This window comes from Schistocerca cancellata, chromosome 4 (genome assembly GCF_023864275.1).
Source record: "Schistocerca cancellata isolate TAMUIC-IGC-003103 chromosome 4, iqSchCanc2.1, whole genome shotgun sequence".
Classification (NCBI taxonomy): domain Eukaryota; kingdom Metazoa; phylum Arthropoda; class Insecta; order Orthoptera; family Acrididae; genus Schistocerca; species Schistocerca cancellata.
In genome coordinates this window covers 44,226,059-44,250,484 of record NC_064629.1, presented here as the reverse complement: position 1 = coordinate 44,250,484, position 24,426 = coordinate 44,226,059, and the positions used below count along the sequence as shown (strand labels likewise).

General features: G+C 41.9%; 1 protein-coding gene across 1 annotated transcript in view; it reads right to left on the bottom strand.

Moving 5' to 3' along the window:
- Positions 1–24,426, bottom strand: part of LOC126183709 (uncharacterized) — a 302,729-nt gene that overhangs the window by 26,388 nt on the left and 251,915 nt on the right. The window contains exon 5 of the mRNA XM_049925896.1: positions 12,859–12,978. Coding sequence (XP_049781853.1) covers positions 12,859–12,978 — 120 coding nt within the window. The remainder of the gene's footprint in view (positions 1–12,858; positions 12,979–24,426) is intronic.

The following is a 24,426-nucleotide window of genomic DNA, read 5'->3' as shown; positions in this document are numbered from 1 at the left end:
ACTTCAACTGTCTCATTTTCTAATCTAATACCCTCAGAATCACCCGATTTAATTCGACTACATTACATTATCTTCGTTTTGCTTTTGTCAATGTTCATCTTATATCCTCCTTTCAAGGCAGATTAGATTAGATTAGATTAGATTAGATTAGTACTTGTTCCACAGATCATGAATATGACACTTCGTAATGATGTGGAATGTGTCAGGTTAATAAAAGGTGTCTATACAAGATATTACATTAGACAAAATATTACATGACACTCAATAACTTTTTTTTGTGGTTGGGAAATTACCCACTTACTACATCGAAAAATTCATCTAATGAGTAGAAGAGTTGCCATTAAGAAATTCTTTTAATTTCCTTTTAAATGCTATATGGCTATCTGTCAGACTTTTGATGATATTAGGTAAGTGACCAAAGACTTTTGTGGCAGCATAATTTACCCCCTTCTAAGCCAAAGTTAGATTTAACCTTGAGTAGTGAAGATCATCCTTTCTCCTAGTGTTGTAGCCATGTACACTTCTATTACTTTTGAATTCATTCGGATTGTTAATAACAAATTTTATAAGAGAATATATATATTGTGAGGCTACATAGAAGATTTCTAGCTCTTTAAATAAGTGTCTGTAGGATGATCTTGGATGAGCTCCAGCAATTATTCTGATTACACGCTTTTGTGCAATGAACACTCTTTTACTCAATGATGAGTTACCCCAGAATATGATACCATACGAAAGCAGAGAATGAAAATAGGCGTGGTAAGCTGATTTACTCAGATGTACATCGCCAAAATTTGCAATGACCCTAATAGCGTAAGTAGCTGAACTCAAACGTTTCAGCAGATCCTCTGTGTGTTTTTTCCAGTTCAACCCCTCATCAGTGCATACACCTAGAAATTTTGAATATTCTACCTTACCTACCGTTTTCTGATCGAAGTCTATATTTATTAATGGGGTCATTCCATTTACTGTGTGGAACTGTATATACTGTGTTTTGTCAAAGTTTAATGAGAGCCTATTTGCAGAGAACCACTTAATGATTTTATGAAAAACATCGTTTAAAATTTCACCACTTAATTCTTGTCTGTCGGGTGTGATAGCTATACTTGTATCATCGGCAAAAAGTACCAGCTTTGCATCTTCGTGAATACAGAATGGCAAGTCATTAATATATATTAAGAACAGCAGAGGACCCAAGACCGAAACTTGCGGTACCCCATTCTTGATTGTTCCCCAGTTTGAGAAATCACCAGTTTTTTGCATATTATGTGAACTGTTTATTTCAGCTTTCTGCACTCTTCCAGTTAGGTATGATTTAAACCATTTGAGCACTGTCCCATTCATATCACAATACTTGAGCTTATCTAGAAGTGTTCCATGATTTACACAATCAAAAGCCTTTAATAGATCACAAAAAATCCCAACGGGTGACTTCCGGTTACTCAGGGCATTTAATATTTCATTAGTGAAAGTATATATAGCATCTTCCGTTGAAAAACCCTTCTTGAAACCAAACTGACATTTTGTTAAAACTTTATTTTTACTAAGGTTTGAAGCTACTCCACAATACATTACTTTTTCAATAATTTTGGATAATGCAGTCAGAAGAGAGATTGAGCAGTAGTTGTTGACATCAGACATATCCCCTTTTTTATGCAGTGGTTTAACAATGGCATACTTCAGTCTATCTGGGAAAATACCCTGCTTCAGAGAGCTATTACATATGTGGCTAAGAATCCCACTTATTTCTTGGGAACAAGCTTTCATTATCCTGCTGGATATGCCCTCAATCCCATGTGAGCTTTTATTCTTGAGAGAGGTTATTATCTTCCTAATTTCAGATGGAGAGGTGGGTGGAATTTCAATTGTATCAAATGGTGTGGGTAAGGCCTCTTCCATTAACTGTCTTGCTTCTTCTAATGAACATTTAGATCCTATTTTCTCTACATTTACAAAATGATTATTCAAAAAGTTTTCGACTTCCGGCTTGTTGTTTATGAAGTTTCTATTTGCTGTGATGGGGATGCAGTCATCCTGTACTCTTGGTTGTCCTGTCTCCCTTGTAATAATATTCCAAATTGTTTTGATTTTGTTATCAGACGTATTAATCTAAGACACGATGCACATGCTTCTGGACTTTTTAAAAACCTTTCTTAATGTAGCACAGTAATTTTTATAATATTTGGCTGTTTCTGGGTCATTACTCTTTCTTGTTGTTAGATAGAGTTCCCCTTTGTGGTTACAAGATATTTTTATTTCTTTAGTAAGCCAAGGTTTTTTGCATAGTTTCTTATAATTAGATTTAACTACTTTCTTGGGGAAACAGTTTTCAAATTCTCTTACAAGTGTATCATAAAATAAGTTATATTTTAAATTAGCATCCATTCAGCTGCTCTTTCAGGTCCTTTGCTGTCTCTGACAGAATTACAATGTCATCGGCGAACTTCAAAGTTTTTATTTCTTCTCCATGGATTTTAATTCCTACTCCAAATTCTTCTTTTGTTTCCTTTACTGCTTGCCCAATATACAGATTGAATAACATCGGGGATAGACTACAACCCTGTCTCACTCCCTTCCCAACCACTGCTTCCCTTTCATGCCCCTCAACTCTAATAACTGCTATCTGGTTTCTGTACAAATTGTAAATAGCCTTTCGTTCCCTGAATTTTACTCCTGCCACCTCCAGAATTTGAAAGTGAGTATTCCAGTCAACATTGTCAATAAGTCTACAAATGCTAGAAACGTGGGTTTGCCTTTCCTTACTCTATTTTCTAAGGTACGTCGTAGGGTCAGTATTGCCTCACGTGTTCCAACATTTCTACAGAATCCAAACTGATTTTCCCCGAGATCGGCTTCTACCAGTTTTTCCATTCGTCTGTAAAGAATTCGTGTTAGTATTTTGCAGCCGTGGATTATTAAACTGATAGTTCGGTAATTTTCACATCTGTCAACACCTGCTATGTTTTGGGATTAGAATTATTATATTCTTCTTGAAGTCCGAGGGTATTTCGCCTGTCTCATACATCTTGCTCACCAGATGGTAGAGTTTTATCAGGGCTGGCTCTCCCAAGGCTATCAGTAGTTCTAATGGAATGTTGACTACTCCTGGGACTTTGTTTCTGCTTACGTCTTTCAGTGCTCTGTCAAACTCTTCACACAGTATCATATTTCCCATGTCATCTTCATCTACATCCTCTTCCATTTCCATAGTATTGTCCTCAAGTACATCGCCCTTGTATAGATCCTCTATATACTCCTTCCACCTTTCTGCTTTCCATTCATTGCTTAGAACTGGGTTTCCATCTGAGCTCTTGATATTCCTTAAAGTGGTTCTCTTTTATTCAAAAGTCTCTTTAATTTTCCTGTAGGCAGTATCTACCTTACCCCTAGTGAGATAAGCCTCTACATCCTTACATTTGTCCTCTAGCCATCCCTGCTTAGCCATTTTGCGCTTCCTGTCGATCTCATTGTTGAGATGTTTATATTCCTTTTTCCTACCCCTCCCCCCCTCAGCGATACAGATGGCCGTACCGTAGGCGCAACCAGAATGGAGGGGCATCTGTTGAGAGGCCAGACAAATGTGTCGTTCCTGAAGAGGGGCAGCAGCCTTTTCAGTAATTTCAGGGGCAACAGTCTGGATGATTGACTGATCTGGCCTTGTAACACTAACCAAAACGATCTTTCTGTGCTGGTACTGCGAACGGCTGAAAGCAAGGGGAAACAACAGCCGTAATTTTTACCGAGGGCATGCAGCTTTACTGTATGGGTAAAATATTCTGGAGGTAAAATAGTCCCCCTCGGATCTCCGGGCAGGGACTAATCAAGAGCACGTCGTTATCAGGAGAAAGAAAACTGGCGTTCTACGGATCGGAGCATGGAATGTCAGATCCCTTAATCGGGCAGGTAGGCTAGAAAATTTAAAAACGGAAATGGATGGGTTAAAGTTAGATATAGTGGGAATTAATGAAGTTTGGTGGCAGGAGGAAAAAGACTTTTGGTCAGGTGAATACGGGGTTATAAATACAAAATCAAATAGGGGTAATGCAGGAGTAGGTTTAATAATGAATAAAAAAATAGGAGTGCGGGTAAGCTACTACAAACAGCATAGTGAACGCATTATTGTGGCCAAGATAGACAAGAAGCCCACGCCTACTACAGTAGTACAAGTTTATATGCCAACTAGCTTTGCAGATGAAGAAATTGATGATATGTATGATTATTCAGGTAGTGAAGGGAGACGAAAATTTAATAGTCATGGGTGACTGGAATTCGAGAGTAGGAAAAGGGAGAGAAGGAAACATAGTAGGTGAATATGGACTGGGTGTAAGAAATGAAGGAGGAAGTCGTCTGGTAGAATTTTGCACAGAGCATAACTTAATCATAGCTAACACTTGGTTCAAGAATCGTGATAGAAGGTTGTATACATGGAAGAATCCTGGAGATACTAGAAGGTATCAGATAGATTATATAATGGTAAGAGAGAGATTTAGGAACCACGTTTTAAATTGTAAGACATTTCCAGGGGCAGGTGTGGACTCTGATCACAATCTATTGGTTATGATCTGTAGATTAAAACTGAAGAAACTGCAAAAAGGTGGGAACTGAAGGAGATAGGACCAGGGTAAACTGACTAAACCAGAGGTTGTACAGAGTTTCAGGGAGAGCATAAGGTAACAATTATCAAGAATGGGGGAAAGACATACAGTTAAAGAAGAATGGGTAGCTTTGAGGGATGAAATAGTGAAGGCAGCAGAGGGTCAAGTAGGTAAAAACGCGAGGGCTAGTAGAAATCCTTGGGTAACAGGATACATATTGAAATTAATTGATGAAAGGAGAAAATATAAAAATGCAGTAAATGAAGCAGGCAAAAAGGAATACAAACGTCTCAAAAATGAGATCGACAGGAAATGCAAAATGGCTAAGCAGGGATGGCTAGAGGACAAATGTAAGGCTGCAGAGGCTTATCTCACTAGGGGCAAGATAGATACTGCCTACAGGAAAATTAAAGAGACCTTTGGAGAAAAGAGAGCCACTTGTATGAATATCAAGAACTCAGATGGAAACCCAGTTCTAAGCAAAAGAAGGGAAAGCAGAAAGGTGGAAGGAGTATATAGAGAGTCTATACAAGGCGATGTACTTGTGGACAATATTATGGAAATGGAAGACGATGTAGATGAAGATGAAATGGGAGATACGATACTGCGTGAAGAGTTTGACAGAGCACTGAAAGACCTGAGTCGAAACAAGGGCCTGGGAGTAGACAACATTCCATTAGACCTACTGACAGCCTAGGGAGAGCCAGTCCTGACAAAACTCTACCATCTGGTGAGCAAGATGTATGAGACAGGCGAAATACCCTCGGACTTCAAGAAGAATATAATAATTCTAATCCCAAAACAAAGCAGGTGTTGACAGATGTGAAAATTACCGAACTATCAGTTTAATAATCCACGGCTGCAAAATACTAACACGAATTCTTTACAGACGAATGGAAAAACTGGTAGAAACCGACCTCGGGGAAGATCAGTTTGGATTCTGTAGAAATGTTGGAACACGTGAGGCAATACTGACCCTATGAGGTATCTTAGAAAATAGAGTAAGGAAAGGCAAACCCACGTTTCTAGCATTTGTAGACTTATTGACAATGTTGACTGGAATACTCACTTTCAAATTCTGGAGGTGGCAGGAGTAAAATTCAGGGAACGAAAGGCTATTTACAATTTGTACAGAAACCAGATGGCAGTTATTAGAGTTGAGGGGCATGAAAGGGAAGCAGTGGTTGGGAAGGGAGTGAGACAGGGTTGTAGTCTGTCCCCGATGTTATTCAATCTGTATATTGGGCAAGCAGTAAAGGAAACAAAAGAAAAATTCGGAGTACGTATTAAAATCCATGGACAAGAAATAAAAATTTCGAGGTTCGCCGATGACATTGGAATTCTGTCAGAGACAGCAAAGGACTTGGAAGAGCAGTTGAAGAGAATGGACAGTGTCTTGAGAGGCGGATATAAGATGAACATCAACAAAAGTAAAACGAGGATAATGGAATGTAGTCGAATTAAGTCGGGTGATGCTGAGGAAATTAGATTAGGAAATGAGACAGTTAAAGTAGTAAAGGAGTTTTGTTATTTGGGAAGCAAAATAACTGATGATGGTCGAAGTAGAGAGGATATAAAATATAGACTGGCAATGGCAAGGAAAGCGTTTCTGAAGAAGAGGAATTTGTTAACATCGAGTACAGATTTAAGAGTCAGGAAGCCGTTTTTGAAAGTATTTGTATGGAGTGTGGCCATGTATGGAAGTGAAACATGGACGATAAATAGTTTAGACAAGAAGAGAATAGAAGCTTTCGAAATGTGGTGCTACAGAAGAATACTGAAGATTAGATGGGTAGATCACGTAACTAATGAGGAGGTATTGAACAGAATTGGGGAGAAGATAAGTTTGTGGCACAATTTGACAAGAAGAAGGGACGGGTTGGTAGGACATGTTCTGAGGCATAAGGGATCACAAATTTTTAATTTGAGGGCAGCGTGGAGGGTAAAAATCGTAGAGGGAGACCAAGAGATGAATACACTAAGCAGATTCAGAAGCATGTAGGTTGCAGTAAGTACTGGGAGATGAAGAAGCTTGCACAGGATATAGTAGCATGGACAGCTGCATCAAACCAGTCTCAGGACTGAAGACTGTAACAACAAGAACGTATTCTATTTTGCCTGCTTCACTTCATTTTTATATTTTCTTTTTTCCACAATTAAATTCAATATATCTTCTGTTACCCAAGGATTTCTACTAGCCCTCGTCTTTTTACCTACTTGATTCTCTGCCGCCTTCACTATTTCATCCCTCAAAACTACCCATTCTTCTTCTACTGTATTTCTTTCCCCATTCCTGTCTATCGTTCCCTAATGCTCTCCCTGAAACTCTCTACAACCTCTGGTTCTGTCACTATATCCAGATCCCATCTCCTTAAATTCCCACCTTTTTGCAGTTTCTTCAGTTTTAATCTACAGTTCATAACCAATAGATTGTGGTCAGAGTCCACATCTGCCCCTGGAAATGTCTTACAATTTAAAACTTGGTTCCTAAATCTCTGCCTTACCATTATATAATCTATCTGAAACTTCGAGTATCTCCAGGCCTCTTCCATGTATACAACCTTCTTTTATGATTCTTGAACCAAGTGTTAGCTGATTAAGTCATGGTCTGTGCAAAATTCTGCCAGGCGGCTTCCTCTTTCATTTCTTACCCCCATTCCGTTTTCATCTACAACGTTTCCTTGTCTTCCATTTCCTACTATCGAATTCCAGTCACCCATGACTATTAAATTTTCGTCTCCCTTCACTATCTGAATAATTTCTTTTATCTCATCATACATCATCAATCTCTTCGTCATCTGCCGAGGTAGTTGGCATATAAACTTGTACTACTGTGGTAGGCATAGGCTTGGTATCTATCTTGGCCAAATAATGCGTTCACTATGCCGTTTGTAGTATCTTACCCGCATCCCTATACTTTTTATTCATTATTATACCTACTCCTGCATTACCCCTTTTTGATTTTTTATTTATAACCCTGTATTTATCTGACCAAAAGTCTTGTTCCTCCTGCCATCGAACTTCTCTAATTCCCACTATTTCTAACTTTAACGTATCCATTTCCCTTTTTAAATTTTCTAACCTACCTGCCCGATTAAGGGATCTGATATTCCACGCTCCGATCCGTAGAACGCTAGTTTTCTTGCTCCTGATAACAATGTCCTCCTGAGTAGTCCCCGCCCGGAGATCCGAATGGTGGACTGTTTTACCTCCGGAATATTTTACCCAAGAGGACGCCATCATCATTTAACCATACAGTAAAGCTGCATGCCCTCGGTAAAAATGACGGCTGTAGTTTCCCCTTGCTTTCAGCCGTTTGCAGTACCAGCACACAAAGGCCATTCGGTTAGTGTTACAAGGCCAGATCAGTCAATCATCCAGACTGTTGCCCCTGCAACTACTGAAAAGGCTGCTGCCCCTCTTCAGGAACCACACGTTTGTCTGGCCTCTCAACAGATGCCCCTCCGTTGTGGTTGCACCTACGGTACGGCCATCTGTATCGCTGAGGCACGCAAGCTCCCCAGCAGCAGCGTCAAGGTCCATGGTTCGTGGGAGGGGAGGGGGGGGCTTGCGTTATATACATCCTCAAACTACCACTACGTTCCAGTCAATCTTGTAGTGGGTAGTGGTAACAACGTTTTGGCTCTCCATGCAAGCTGGTAGAGAATGCTCCTTACCACCGCAAAACGCGGTACAATACGTAAAAATGTGGCTGCATGCAGCAGTTCAGTGCGTCATGAACTTATAACAAGGTTATCATATGAAACTTCCTGGCAGATTAAAACTGTGTGCCCGACCGAGACTCGAACTCGGGACTTTTGCCTTTCGCGGGCAAGTGCTCTACCAACTGAGCTACCGAAGCACGACTCACGCCCGGTCTCACAGCTTTACTTCTGCCAGTATCTCGTCTCCTACCTTCCAAACTTTACAGAAGCTCCCCTGCGAACCTTGCAGAACTAGCACTCCTGAAAGAAAGGATATTGCGGAGACATGGCTCAGCCACAGCCTGGGGGATGTTTCCAGAATGAGATTTTCACTCTGCAGCGGAGTGTGCGCTGATATGAAACTTCCTGGCAGATTAAAACTGAAGTCCCGAGTTCGAGTCTCGGTCGGGCACACAGTTTTAATCTGCCAGGAAGTTTCATATCAGCGCACACTCCGCTGCAGAGTGAAAATCTCATTCTGGAAGATTATCATAGTTATACACACTTAACTGTAATTCATGCAATACTTTCAGACATTATAATCGCAGCGAGATGTTTTTTACGACTTGTGATAAATTTGTATGTCTAATTCGACACAATTATTGTATGTCTACATCTCAATCGTTACATCTACTCTCACAACGAAGAAGCTCCTCACGAGGTGTGTCCGTCCACAATGTTCCAGTTGTCAGGAGGTCAGTCATGTGATGTACAACTATAGGATGACAAAATATGGCCACGAGTTCAGACACAGTACGGAGTGCACAACAATGCGTATGCACGTCATGCTGAGCATCCTCAAGGAACCACTGAGCTCAACTGTTGCAGTACTGTATGGTCTCCGAGCCATCCATCAAACAACAACCCAGCAACAACATGGCTAATGAAGCTCACAACTTGGTGTCATCTGAACACAGAAAGGCGTATTTAGGATGTCTTTGCATGATAGGGACTGGATATCAGTGTGTAGTTAGCCAACTACACGTGATACCTTACTGACCAACCCACAGGGTTTTGTTGCTCAACATGTTACGTACAAGATTCACGAACTGCCTCTACCACCATTGTCAATAATCAAAGCGACTGCTGTTGACACTAACAGCCCATGTGACAATATTGCGGTTATACTGTGATAAGGCTACAATGAGGTCTCCTGGATACCACCGGTTTTACGGCGATGATGTCCTTGCTTGGAGTGAGTATCACAGGCACGCAGGATGAGGGCGAAGGGGCGGGGACCTCAGTGCAAGACATGTTGCCTCGAACTCCATACTGACAAATACTAATGGCGAGAGGCAAGAAAGTCGCAGAACGATAGTAGGCGGTCAGCATAGGCCCTCAGAGCTAACAATTTTCTTAAGTGTTTGGTGACAGTTTCTTCTCTACCGTTTGCTCATGGTCAGCATTTGCGAAGAATGAACGTTTAAGGCTTTCTGTTGTGCTCTGATTACCCTTGTTTTACTACGATGGAGATTTGTCCCTGTGTAGGTAGGAGTCAGCGGAATATTTTGGCATTCAGAGGAGAATGTCAGTGGTGGAAATTTCGTGAAAATATCTCGCTGCAACAAAAACCAGCTTCGTTTAAATGAATGTCACCACAACTCGTTTAACATATTCACATCCCTCTCTCTCCTGTTTCGTGATAATAGAAAATGAGCTGCCTTTCTTTGAACTTCTTCGTCGTCCTCCATCAAGGATGCACGTACCGTGCAGCAGCGCTCCAAAAAAACACGGGCAAATGTAGTGTAGGCAGTATGTTTAGATTTTCTGTATCTTCTAAACGTTCTTCCAATAAAACGTCACCTTTGGATCGTTTTCTCCCCAATCTTTTTCCTTGTGTGCACATCTGATGCAAACCAAGTGAAGTCAGCTCTTAGTAGGCCTCGCGCTCAAACTTTTTCCGCAATAATTTCGACTGAACATGGACAACCGAGTAGCAATATGACTGTCTTTAAATACCAGGGACACACGTCATGATAACTAGAATAGTTTTAAAATCCTTCGGAACGACTCAGCCATGACTGGGAAACTCTTCCTTTGTCGTTGTGTTTACGTATGATGAATGCCCAGAGATATAGAACGTCCTAATGTATATTTCCAACATTTAAACTTGGTCCGTTAAATCGCGTGGACACACAATTTCTTGGTAATCCATTGCCCTTCCTACTGGACTCCAAGGAGAATCCACGGCCGAGGGTAATGTAATCCTGTAAAGTGACCAACTAGATCTTGTGGTCCACACGTTGTCCTCAAACAAAGACAGTGATTCAACAGTCACAACCCCAGTTTGCTTTAGCGTGACTTGGTCACCATGAGGATGAATCACAATGCCTAGAATTACCAACTGAATCATCCTTGTTGAATATTAGAAAATATACACAGACGTTTGTAGAGCAAAGAGTATTGAAACATCCTAGCAGATTAAAAACTGTGTGCCGGACCGAGACTCGAACTCGGGACCTTTGGAAGGTAGGAAACTAAGTACTGGCAGAATTGAAGGTGTGAGGACGGGTCGCGAGTCGTGCTCGAGTAGCTCTGACGGTAGAGCACTTGCCCGCGTAAGGCAAAGGTCTCGAAGTCGAGTCTCGGTCAGGCACACAGTTTCAATCTGCCAGGAAGTTTCACATCAGCGCACACTCCGCTACAGAGTGAAAATCTCATTCTGGAGCAGAGAATACTGTTTTTTCTTCTCGTCATGACGGACGAATGTGCTTCAATGTTTGTCAATAACAATAGACGTCTAGAAACAATTATTGTTAACATTATTAGACTAATCGGAGCTGTAAGGCATCGGAAATATGGTTTAACGAGGAATATTTTTTTACTCTGTAAATAATCTGACCTCACCTAAAAATCGATAATGCTTCCGCACTAGAGACAGTTTTTTGACAGTTTCATTCCAGACTTCAGCTGCCTATAAGTGACGTAACTGGATACAGGCACGTGACACTGTTCATCTAAAAAAAGTGAACACCGCTACCTCCTATGGCGTACGGATGAGTCATACAATGCGGGGCAGAATTAAAGGATAACTTTTTTTCGAAACCTCTTAGTTGTCATCCATTGCGACGCTTAAGTCTGAAATTTGGACTAAAGGTGTGTAAAACCTTCCTCTGTAATGGTACAAAAGCCTGGCGCTCTGCGACGTCACCCTGGGCTCGAAGAAGCTTCAAAGAACAGGGTGTCGAAGAAAAAGCCAAAGCTCAGAAGTTCATGTGACGTCTAAGATGGATTAAAGATGTCTCATAGGCACCAGACTACACTATGCCCACACGATGGGAAGGTCGTCACAGCCCACCTTACCCAAATTTGACCCCTTCTTTTACGCCTCTGTGACGGAGGTAATAACCGCGACCCAAGCGTTGAAATCACACCATTTTCTAATGAGTGGCCGAGAAAAACATTTCAGACACATCGCCGCTCAGAATCGGCACGAAAATGCCGCATATAGTGGCGCCAATGAAGCCACCCTTTTGCCTGGGCCGTCATTTCCCACACTTTTCGCAGCCGAAAACGACAGTTCGCAGTGCGATGAATAACAGGAAGACGTTCTTCACAACCCTGAACACTGCTAGCGCCCACGGACATTTCAGTCCTTCTCCGTTCGGCTGCAATCCCATCGAAGGTGATCACACGCGTTTGGAGTGCAGCGCGACCGCAATTTTTGCTCTCGTGTACAGGTTGGAACCACTACGGACTGTTTAATATCGTTCGACGAAATTTGAACGTAGTCCGAAGCAGCAAAAGGTGCTTACGCTTTTTCAGCGTTCTTCCTGTGGCGTCATCACTGGGGGATGCCTCACTGACACGTGGCGTCCGGGGGTGCGAGGTTGTGAAGGACGTCTTCCTGTTGTTCGTCGCACTGACTGTCGTTTCCCACTACGAAATGCGTGGGCAAAGGTTTGATTCGTTGACATCCTTTATGCCAGCACCTGCGGCCTTTTTCTGCCGATTCTGAACGGCGGTGTGTCTGGAATATTTTCCTCGGCCACTCGTAAGAGAACCGCGTAATTTCAACGCTCGGGTCGCGGTTATCACAGAGGTATCAAAAGAAGGCGTGAAATTTGGGAAAGAGGAGCTGTGACGACCTTCCCATCTTGCGACACGTCTACGGCGGCGTTGGGCAGAATTTTGTGACATCATTAACCCACCTTAGACGTCCCATCAACTTCTGAGCTTTGATCTTTTTTTCGCGTTTGTCGACACGTTGCTGTTTGAAGCGTCGTCGAGTCCGTCGCGGGGTGCTACTCTTTCGCACCTTCACAGAGGAAGGTTGTGAGCGCCTTTCAGCCAGATTTCAAACTTAAGCGACACGATGGGTGGGAATTATGGGATTCCGAAAAAGTGATCCTCTAATTCTGCCGCGCAATGTAGTTTGGTGGTACTGCGTATATACCATCTATTGATGTGAGATCACGCGTAACCCTTTTTTTAGATTCGTAAGCCTTTTTACCAGTCTTATTTTCAGCTACTAGCACCCTCGCTACCACTACGGATATTGTTTGTATGACTTTTCATCTAAACACCTCCCTTCTTTATTACGATTCTTGTTTGCTTACCTCTACAGTTGACTCCGTGGTGTCTGTCCATTCTTCCACAGACTCCATTTCGCTGTCATCGAGCACGATCGCGTAGTTATCTGCGGCCGAGTCCTCCTGCTCTTCCTCGTATACCATGTTCTAGGAAATAAATGTATTTATTACACTAATTATAATATTTGAGAAAACTAGTACGCTTACAGTATGCACGAAAAATACGGAATTATGGTGTTTCAATTGAGTATACGTGGAATTGATTTTTGTTGTCAAAAAAATTAATAAAGATGCAAATCTGCGGTTATTGTACACGTGCACAGGTTGTATTTTTTGTCTATCGTTTGTGGTGTGAAGCAAAGTTACAGCGCTCGCTTGGGTACAGCTTGCATTCGAGTCCTCTTGAGCGCTGTGCTGGAAACTAGCGAATACCTGAGAGCCTGTAACCACACAGAGCTCGAACCACCACCGAGCTAGGGAAAGATTCGCTATCTCCAGGAAGCTAGAGACGAATCAGTCTACTTCCTCCAGAGTCCGAGGTGATGGAATTGATTTATTCAAAAATCCGGAGCATTTAAATATTTCTAGGAGTTGTTAATAACTGAAGGACCTGGTACATAGGTCTCCCAGATGAAAGAGGCAGTTCCCAGCCCCTTTGCGGAGGAAGTGGTGTTAAAAAGTGCTCAAAATTTCTAAAGTCAGTAGCTGGTGAAGAACAAAATTATTTTTCTATTATGGAAAGTCACCAAGTATTCTAAACATCGTCCGGTTCACGAGCTTGGAATTCTGATTAGGCACTTTCTGGGTTTTTGGTGGTTGTGGGAGATGCTAGCTACCGGCTAGCTGGAGGTGGTATTTAATAAGAGATGGAAATGGCGAGTTCTAATTGAAGCTAATAAAATATATGTAATTCTTTGGAATGTGAAGTTTTTCTGTAGATTGTGACGTATTTACTTTGTACCGTTATTCCCATTAATTAGTCATGGAGAGTATCTACAGATATTCGAGGGACTAGTTGGAGATGTTGTAGTGACTATTAACGGTGTAAGTTTTTCAGTCTAGTTGTTGGACTTTGGCACCTCTTCCGGTTGCAGTTACATTGCTACACTGGCTTTTGGTTTTTGATTTTTTAGTAGTGACAGTTTTAATTCTATTTTATGGGTCAAAGTGAAACTGGCGACCCTTTTCAACATTCTAAAAGTATCGCAGTGACAGTAATAACATATGACCAATAAACTTTTCCTTCCGGATCGACAACACAATATACAGTGCAATTTCTCTCACATTTCAAACAGCTCGTTTATTTGGGCTGCGGTCGCGAGAGATTGGTTGGTTTGTTGATTCGCGGGAGGGGAACAAACAGCGAGGTCGTCGATCCCATCGGGTTAGGGAAGGATGGGGAAGGAATTCGGCCGTGCCCTTTCAAAGGAACCATCCCGGCATTTGCCTGAAGCGGTTTAGGGAAATCACGGAAAGCCTAAATCAGGATGGCCGGACGCGGATTTGAACCGTCGTCCTCTCGAACGCGAGTCCAATGCGCTAACAACTGCGCCCCCTTGCTCGTTGTCGCGAGACAGACTTCGCACTAAACAGTGACTTCTCTAAGGAAGAGACGAACGAATGTTTCATTTTATGTTTTGTACAGGCAAGGTGACTTATTTAAACAAAAGTATGTATTGGACTTCTCTGAAAAATAGATGTACATTCGGCTAGTCAGTTGTTAACAGACAGTAGACGTGCGGCCGTAGCGTGTCAACGTCTATGTGTTACAAATCGCGTTGGAGCAACATTTCTAAGTCAAGTGCTCAAGTCCTTCTGCAGAATGTTTTGAAGAAGAGAAAAGTGTGTACGAAGTTCTTACTGCACACCGTAACTTGCGAACAAAAGCAACGACGGTGGACACGTGCTGCGACTAGACTGAAATGCAAAATGTGGGAAACTCTTTTCTGGAAATAAACATCTCAAGTTACGAGACTTAGTGTTATCATATACATTAATTGTATTCGCAATTGGGAATATGGACACCCGTCAGCTGTACAACGGAATGACGACAAAGAAAATTTGTGCGGACCTGGACTCGAACCCAGATTTCCCATTTATCGCGAGCGATCGCCTTACCGTTTGGCTACCCGTGAGCGACTGACGGGCACACCCAAACTTCCATAGGTCGTCAACCGTGTGTCGACAACCTGTACTCGTATATCCATTATGTATATTCCCGTACAGACGAGACATTTTACTTGAGTCGCTTTCCCGGTGTCGGCGGATAAATACGTTACTGCAGTGCCTGTGTTACTCCGAATACGACGCAAAGTTCCCGAAACGATAAAGTGCAGAAATTTACATAGAGGATCAACTTCCGAGCCAATGTGACGCCAGTCTGAAGAATTCATTATGTTCAAAGATTTGGAGGTCAGTACGTCCATGCAACATAATCCCACCCCACATGGACCACAAAAACAATTATATTCGTCAATGCTGGACGATCTCTCGTGGGAACACACAACGCGCCGAGGAACATTGTTGAAGATGATCGTTTGGATGGTCCTGGTGTTATGGGGTGGGCAGGCATAACGTTGCGTGGGCGTACTGGCCACCAAATCTTTGAACATAATACTCATCGGTCAACGTAATTGTGTCACTGTATTCCTTCCCCACGTGCGTCTTTTCTGGGTTGGATTGCAGTGCTACATTTTTATAGATGACAATGCACGACCGCATCGAATAGCGCAGGTGGAGGATCACGTGGAACGAATGGGTATTCGACGAATGGACTGGCCTGTTCATTTCTCTGACTTAAATCCCCTCGATCACGTGTGGGATGCGTTGAGGAGACGTATTGCAACACGTTCACACGACGATGATCCAGCAGCTGGAGAAATGGAAAGTCCTGCCACAAAAAATCCTTACCACCCTTGTGGTCAGCATACATTGCTGTCCGTTGTGATCACACATCCCATAAAGAACCACGTCCAGTTATAAAGTCCCGGGAACCAACGTGAACTGCGGTGACTTCAGTGTAATTACTGTCTTTGAGAACAAGCGCCATTTCTGGTAGTCTCATTGCGTCTTTCTTTCAGTTGCTTTCTATACTATACTGCAGTATTTTTTTCTATGTATGATCCAAGTTTTAGTGAGCTATGTTACTTGCCCGTGATACATCATCCGAAAGTTACTTTCGTTCTTAAGTTTTGCACGCTAGTGAATTTGTAATTAAGGGTCCTTCAGTTAATTTTTACTGCATTTAGCATCCTGCCGAGAAACTCATGTACCTAAGGTGAAAGAAACTGTACTGAAATAAACTACACTTACTATATGTCTTTTTGGTTTGAAACTTGCTACTTAACGTGTACATTTACATCTACATCTACAGCTACATTCATACTCCGCAAGCCACCCAACGGTGTGTGGCGGAGAGCACTTAAGTGCCTCTGTCATTACCTCCCTTTTCTGTTCCAGTCGCGTATGGTTCGCGGGAAGAACGTCTGTCGGAAAGCCTCCGTGCGCGCTCGAATCTCTCTAATTTTACATTGGTGATCTCATCTGGAGGTATAAGTAAGGGGGAAGCAATATATTCGATACCTCATCCAGAAACGCACCCTCTCGAAACCTGTCGAGCAAGCTACACCGCGATGCAGAGCGCCTCTCTCGCAGTCTGCCACTTGAGTTTGCTAAACATCTCCGTAACGCTATCATGGTTACCAAATAACCCTGTGACGAAACGCGCCGCTCTTCTTTGGATTTTCTCTATCTCCTCCGTCAACCCGATCTGGTACGGATCCCACACTGATGAGCAATACTCAGGTATAGGTCGAACGAGTGTTTTGTAAGCCACCTCCTTTGTTGATGGACTACATTTTCTAAGGATTCTCCCAATGAATCTCAACCTGGTACCCGCCTTACCAACAATTAATTTTATATGATCATTCCACTTCAAATCGTTCCGTACGCATACTCCCAGATACTTCACAGAAGTAACTGCTACCAGTGTTTGTTCCGCTATCATATAACCATACAATAAAGGGTCCTTCTTCCTATGTATTCGCAATACATTACATTTGTCTATGTTAAGGGTCAGTTTCCAAGTTTCATCAAAATTTCAGACTTATCACTTTGCACTACGATACTACGCCTAGTTAATTAGCAAAAGAAACGTCTTTTCCATACTGCAAGCAGAATGATATACAAAATACAAGCGCAGTGGACTGATATTCTTCCTTTTTACAGTCTGTTTCTAGAAGACCATTGCTTTATAATAAGAAACCTTGGCAGTTACTGGCAAATTGTATGCTAAGTATCTATCCTCGTAATTTACTGTATATGATATACATCTTTTAAATCGTAATTAGATAACACTGCCCCTAATGAAGATGCGTGTAAGATTACCGATGGTTACCAGAGCAGAGGAATCTTCTACACGGGGGAAATGACTGTAAGGATAGTCCTCCGAAATGCGGTACTCAGTAATAACCACCGTTCCAAAAATAATGATAGGAGTATGATATTCTCTTCTATTTCGCAAAAGAACACAAATTTTATCTTGATTAACGCTATTAGGTAAGATATAAAAACACACGGTTGGGGGGGGGGGGGGGGGAAGAGAAGTGCCAAATTATTTTTGGATGACAGAATGAACGTAAATATTTTACCTTTGCACAAATAGGAGGATCTCATTAATATGTGCATCCACATACTCCGCAAGCCACCTAACTATGTGTGACGGAGCGCACTTCTGGTACCACTCGCTGATTCCCCCCTCCCTCTTTCCAGTTCAGTTCGCGAATGACGCGTCGGAAGAATGGCTGTCGGAAAGTCTCTATATTAGCTCTAATTTTTCGATTTTTCTTGTCGTGCTCGTTTCGCGATACGAATGTGAGAGGAAGTGATACGTTGTCCGACTCTTACCGGAAAGTACTCGCTCGAAATTTCAAAACGCCTGTCTTGTATCGTCTGCCACTCGAGTTTGTTGAGCTTCTCTGTAACGCTCTCGCGCCGACTAAACGATCCCGTGACGAAACGCGCCGTTCCTCGTTGGATCTTCTCTGTCTCTTCTATCAGTCCTACTTGGTAAGGATTCCATATTGATGAGTCGCGACAATTTTTGGACTGCTCTACCCACTTGTAAAAATTTGCACGATTCATACAGCCTTCACCATAAACTTTAGACATTCTACAGTATATATTCACTGGTTTCTCGCCTTCAGCAAGTAAAAATCGAATAACAGAATATTGCTCAACTAATGTGGACGTTTCAAGCGGATTCGCCATCTTGAAATGTATTTTTGAGGTTATAAACAAAACAATGTTGATACATCAGCTGATGAGGGCTCATCCCAGTGATGCCAACTTAAAGCCATAAAAGTACCAAACTTGCCCTACAAACAGTTTTTTCCCCACAGCAGTTTGTCTCTTTGATTATTGAATGACCCTCGTTGATACTGTTTCCCGCAGTTTGTCATCAGTAGAATGGTTGTACAATAGTGGATATCCTTTCCTACGTATGCGCAATATGTTACAGCACATTTATTTACTTTCAGGGTCAACTGCCAGAGTGTGCAACCTTCATCAATCCTATGCAGGTCATTCTGCAATTCGATACTGTCTCCTGGCGTTGCTACTTTCTTACAGACCACCGCTCTACCTTGAAGAGCTTCTGACAGTTTCTACTGGATTATTTATATATATATTGTAAACAGTAACGGTGCCATAACACTTCCTTGGGGTACTCCAGAAATTTCCTCTACATCAGTCGATTTTGTACCGTTAAGAGCGACGTGTTGAGTTTTATCTGCAACGAAGACCGAAATTCATTCGTGTCAGCGATATAGGCCTGTAATTACTTGCATCTGTCTACCGTTTCTGCTGGAAAACGAGAATGACCTGCGCTTCTTTCCAGTCGCTAGGTATCCTTCGTTGCTCAAATAATCTACGATAAACTGCCGCTAGAATGGGAGAAAGTACTTTATTATCATCTTCGTAGCTGAGAATCTGGTCGTGGTGGCTTTTCATTACTAAAAGATTGTAGTTCCTTTTCTATTCCGTGATCGGTTATCTCAACACCTGAAATTTCGACGTTCGTACGATGACTTAAAGGAGGGAACGTATTACAATCTTTCAAAAATGGTTCAAATGGCTCTGAGCACTATGGGACTCAACATCTTAGGTCATAAGTCTCCCAGAACTTAGAACTACTTAAACCTAACTAAACTACGGACATCACACACACCCATGCCCAAGGCAGGATTCGAACCTGCGACCGTAGCAGTCCCGCGGTTCCGGACTGCAGCGCAAGAACCGCTAGACCACAGGGCCGGCTATTACAACCTTTCGCGGTGAAACAGTTTCGAAATATCGTATTCAGTATTTCGGCTGTCTCTCTGTTATCTTCCACTTCGGTGCCAGTAAGGTCACTAATTTAATGAATAGAAGATTTCTATCCGATTACTGATTCTGCATAAGAACAAAACCTCTTAGGCTTTTTACTCAGATGGACTGAGAAAATCTGACTTCCAATGTAACTGAACGCTCCTTCCATTGCCCTCCTTACGCTCACTTTCGCTTCGTTCAGCTTCTGTTTGTTAGCTAGGTTTTGACTTTTCTTGAATCTGTGACGTACTTTCTTTGTTTTTATCCCTATGTAGCAGTTTTATAACACGGCTACTAAAGCACAGTGGGACTTTCTCGTTCCTTAAGACCTTGCTCGGAACATAATTGTTTAAGGCATATCGAACGAAGCTTTTGACGTTTTTCTTATTTGTGCTCCACATCTTTGTACTGAGGCGCTGTGCAATTTGTATCCTGTCACCCAAGATGGTTCTCTAATTATCTACTCGAAGAAATTTTCGGACAAGGTATTTAGAATAATGTCAAACGAATCCCTGCCTCTGCCATCAGTCTTGATAGCGCGAAGAAAAACCGACGCACCAAGAAGGAATTATCCGAATGCGACGGAAAACAGCAGAAGTGATGTACAGTCATTCTCAAAAGTATTCGAACGATTTCAATTGTATTTCAACTGATTCGCATGCCACCCGCATAATGCGCCTGTCTAGCAGGTCCTCTAATCGCACCTCGGCACAGTCGTTTGACTATTGAAAATGGTTCCAACAAGTCACCACTAGAAAATTCTGTGCTGTATCGCAATAACTCAAGATATAAAGTAATACCACGATACTAAAAATATCAGGGAACACCTTATCACAAATAAGACTGTCCTTAAAGCTTGTTAGCTCACATTTATTGCAATAAATGACATACCTGAAATGTTACTACTCTCATCATTACGTCAGATAGGTAATGCACGTAGTAAGTTCGTCGTATTCATGATTTCCTCTTCAAAGTAACATACCGTACTTATTATTTAACACAAAATGACATTAAAATTTTAAGTTATTGACGAGCAGCTAGTTGAGATTATGTATGAAATTCAAATGACACGACGAACCGTCCCGTTCTGCATATGGATTCAAACCCAGGTCATGCAGATCAAGCAAAGATTTCCTGACTGACGGAAACTAAAAGTCATTCCTGACAAGGCATACAGAGAGTCATATACCTCGATTTCAGACAGTATCAGTTAGCAAATATCAACTTTAAATTACATAACGTAAACATTTTTAAGGGACGCGAATTCCTACCCAGCATCTATTATCCCTGTTAACGAACTACGAGGGATGTTAAATATTGCTTCTTCATAAGTAACTTACTTGAAATGCCGTGAGGTAAAGCTTTGTGTTGGACGGCGATTCGAACCCAGAACCTAATCGGATTGTTATCGAAGCACTATCAACTGTGACATATCGGATTTTCTCGGCAGTAGCAAGATGTTTTAACTGAAATTACGAGACGAAGCATTAATTTTTTCCTTCCCAGGACTCCAACCCGGCACCTATGGCTGTTATATTCTAGAGAAAATGAACGTTAAATATGGTTTTGTTACACCAGCAGTGGCATGTGAGCATGTTGGAACTAGAAATAATATGACGAAGAGTTCAGTGCTGACTGGGAATCGAACCACACACATATCGTTGTTGACTACACACAAAGAGACGTCAGCTACCAAATGTTTCTCCACCAGCAGCTCGGAATAACATCCTTGAACTTACAGTGATCTCGCAAATAGTTCTGTGTCTCACTGGGAGTCAAAAACGTCAAATATCGTTAGTGTTGACAACGAATGAAAATACATAAAAAATCAAAATTATTATCCACCAGCAGATAGGTGTTTTCATGCTAGAGCTTGATAATACATAATGCAAACTTTAGTCCCTGAGCAGGATTCGAATCCATTCATGCGCAATATGTGGAGATGTTGAGGAATCTGCAGTTTTGAACAAACAACAAATTGTAGTCGAGCTGTGTTGCCACGAAGGGATAAAATTCCGCGTTAAGGGCGGTCTGAGTTGCATTCCCAGATCTGAACCAAATTTATCGACATACAGAAGCTCAAATAAAAGATGGAATAAGTGTTCTGTGACCCTACATAGCGTTTGTTTCGTCACTCGAAATAAATAACTAGTATAAGGAAGGTTACTGGTGATAGAGTTTATACATGTCACCACTCCTGATTTTATTGTGATTCAACCTAAAGTCTACTTGATACAGAAGGAATATCATGTAATATGAATTTCAGACCACAATTCCATTATGCCTACAGTAGAATCTGTCACTCCATATAAAAAAAATCATCAGCGGAAGTCGGAATCGACCCAGACCAAAAGTATATGAACCTATCACTAATCCAACACACGACAAAATCCTCTTCTATATGACTCATTTTTCTATCATAACGCCGATGCGCCACACTGGATGAGAATTCTTACAGACAGGCTCCCTGTAGTGGTTTGCAGTTTCTTCAGTACATTCATTTACTTGGTTGACCGAATCGCCATGAACTAGGTGCTTCGGCTACCAAGTGCATACATTCGACTTTATTTTGTAATAACCGAAATAAAATCACATAACTGTCACCTACACAGAAGTGCCAACACAGTAGGATGCAGAAATTTAAATAGGAAGTGTTCCTTTCCACTTGAGCTACTCTATTGTGCTACCTGTTTGTTGAAAACATCGTGCAGTGCAAAAGAAAAGCTGTAACAGTCTGTCTCTCAGAAATCTAGATCCGGACATATGCATTATCTCACAGCACTGTGGAATGAGGAAGTTCTGGAAGAATTGTTGTTGACTTCTGGAGCTGCTGCTGTAACTATGTGTCAGTTAGCAGCATAACGGTAAGCGTCGCACAACGAAGGTAAGACGTCGCGAGTTCGAGTACATTCACTGGTACATTTTTTTAAAATGCAATTCTGCTGTCTGCTGAAGTTATCATCTAATGGAAATTTGAACATAATTCCCTTCACTTCTCAACCAAAAATAGTCGCATGTGGAAAAAGGGCTAACTTCTGTGTCATTTTGTTCTTTTCAGGTTTAATAGATATCCAGGCAGCAGATGCATCTCGGAACTTTAGTATTATGAATGGGGAGAGCGCATCGTGCCACAATACATCAGAAAAGTATTTTCTACATTAGCTGTCATGTGGTAGTGGCAATTTATTCTTCTTCAAACCTTGTTTGACAGCTTTAACTCAGAAGAAATTTTCAACATGCATGTAATCAATAAACTGCATGCGCATTGTCAGACTGTTATAGAAAACACAGAGAATTCGCATATATCGTCGATGATTAATTTCTCTCTCATTTTTACTATTGTCTCAACAACACTAAAGGAATTCTTACGAAAACTGTGCACTGTATTATAAGAAATGAAATAAAACTACCCACAATAACGGTACAACAAAAGTCTGTTTTAATAAAACTGAGTATTTGTACACAAGCGTGCCTCTATCCGGCACGTATTAGTAAAATACTACTCACATAGATTTCGATTGAGTCTGTGTTTAGTTGGTATGCTGTGGCATACTCAAGAGATATGCAAATGTGGCATATCATAAACAAAGTTATGTATTCATAGAAACCCACAATATGTTTGTCAGCAGCGAAAAGAGGCATTACCTGTTGTGCAGCATTGTAAGTTTTTCACCATTACCCTATGAGCCGAAAGCATTTTCTTGCGATTTCCTTATCAATGTTTGATCTGAGTGCTTGTAGCTATTTCACAGAAGGGATAAAAACGTTATAGTCAGCGAGACTGGAACCGCGAACCATAATAGACGCATTTTCGTAGGTCAGCACGTTACCATAAAGCTTAGGCTGAACCAGTTTTTCTCTAAAAGCCACGTAAAGTCGCTCGAAAACTCCGACTGTTCTTTTCTCAGGAAGGGTCGAGTATCTACGTATAAGCCCTCTTCCACACGGCTAAGTTTCTGGGAAATAGGGTTATGGTACTTACCGTGTTCTCCTCTCGTTTCCGGACCGGGGCCCCTTTCGTGAAATTGATCCATTTATCCTTGTTCATCATTGCTGAAAATTTGTGACATCATCACGGAATCGTTCTGTAAATCTGCATCTGTTTAATTTGTGCACTGCGTAACAGCAACATGCTCGAATAACTCAGTAACTATGGTTTTCTGCACCCATGTTGACACAGCCTTCTTTCTTCCTCTTGTTACATGAGGAATCCAGTCCTGGAGTTTTTCTGTAGAGTTGCGAAGTACCCTGTGTACTTACAGCATGGTGACTGGAAATGGAGGAAAAAGGGACTTACGAACATGTGACGGGACACGATAGATGCCGCTGACAAATGCCATTTCGTCTGACCACGTGCCGTGTGTTACTTGTGCGTTGCAGGTGACAGGCATAGTAGCCGTTGTTACAGGGTGTTTCAAAAATGACCGGTATATTTGAAACGGCAATAAAAACTAAACGAGCAGCGATAGAAATACACCGTTTGTTGCAATATGCTTGGGACAACAGTACATTTTCAGGCAGACAAACTTTCGAAATTACAGTAGTTACAATTTTCAACAACAGATGGCGCTGCGGTCGGGGAAACTCTATAGTACGATATTTTCCACATATCCACCATGCGTAGCAATAATATGGCGTAGTCTCTGAATGAAATTACCCGAAACCTTTGACAACGTGTCTGGCGGAATGGCTTCACATGCAGATGAGATGTACTGCTTCAGCTGTTCAATTGTTTCTGGATTCTGGCGGTACACCTGGTCTTTCAAGTGTCCCCACAGAAAGAAGTCACAGGGGTTCATGTCTGGCGAATAGGGAGGCCAATCCACGCCGCCTCCTGTATGTTTCGGATAGCCCAAAGCAATCACACGATCATCGAAATATTTATTCAGGAAATTAAAGACGTCGGCCGTGCGATGTGGCCGGGCACCATCTTGCATAAACCACGAGGTGTTCGCAGTGTCGTCTAAGGCAGTTTGTACCGCCACAAATTCACGAAGAATGTCCAGATAGCGTGATTCAGTAATCGTTTCGGATCTGAAAAATGGGCCAATGATTCCTTTGGAAGAAATGGTGGCCCAGACCAGTACTTTTTGAGGATTCAGGGACGATGGGACTGCAACATGGGGCTTTTCGGTTCCCCATATGCGCCAGTTCTGTTTATTGACGAAGCCGTCCAGGTAAAAATAAGCTTCGTCAGTAAACCAAATGCTGCCCACATGCATATCGCCG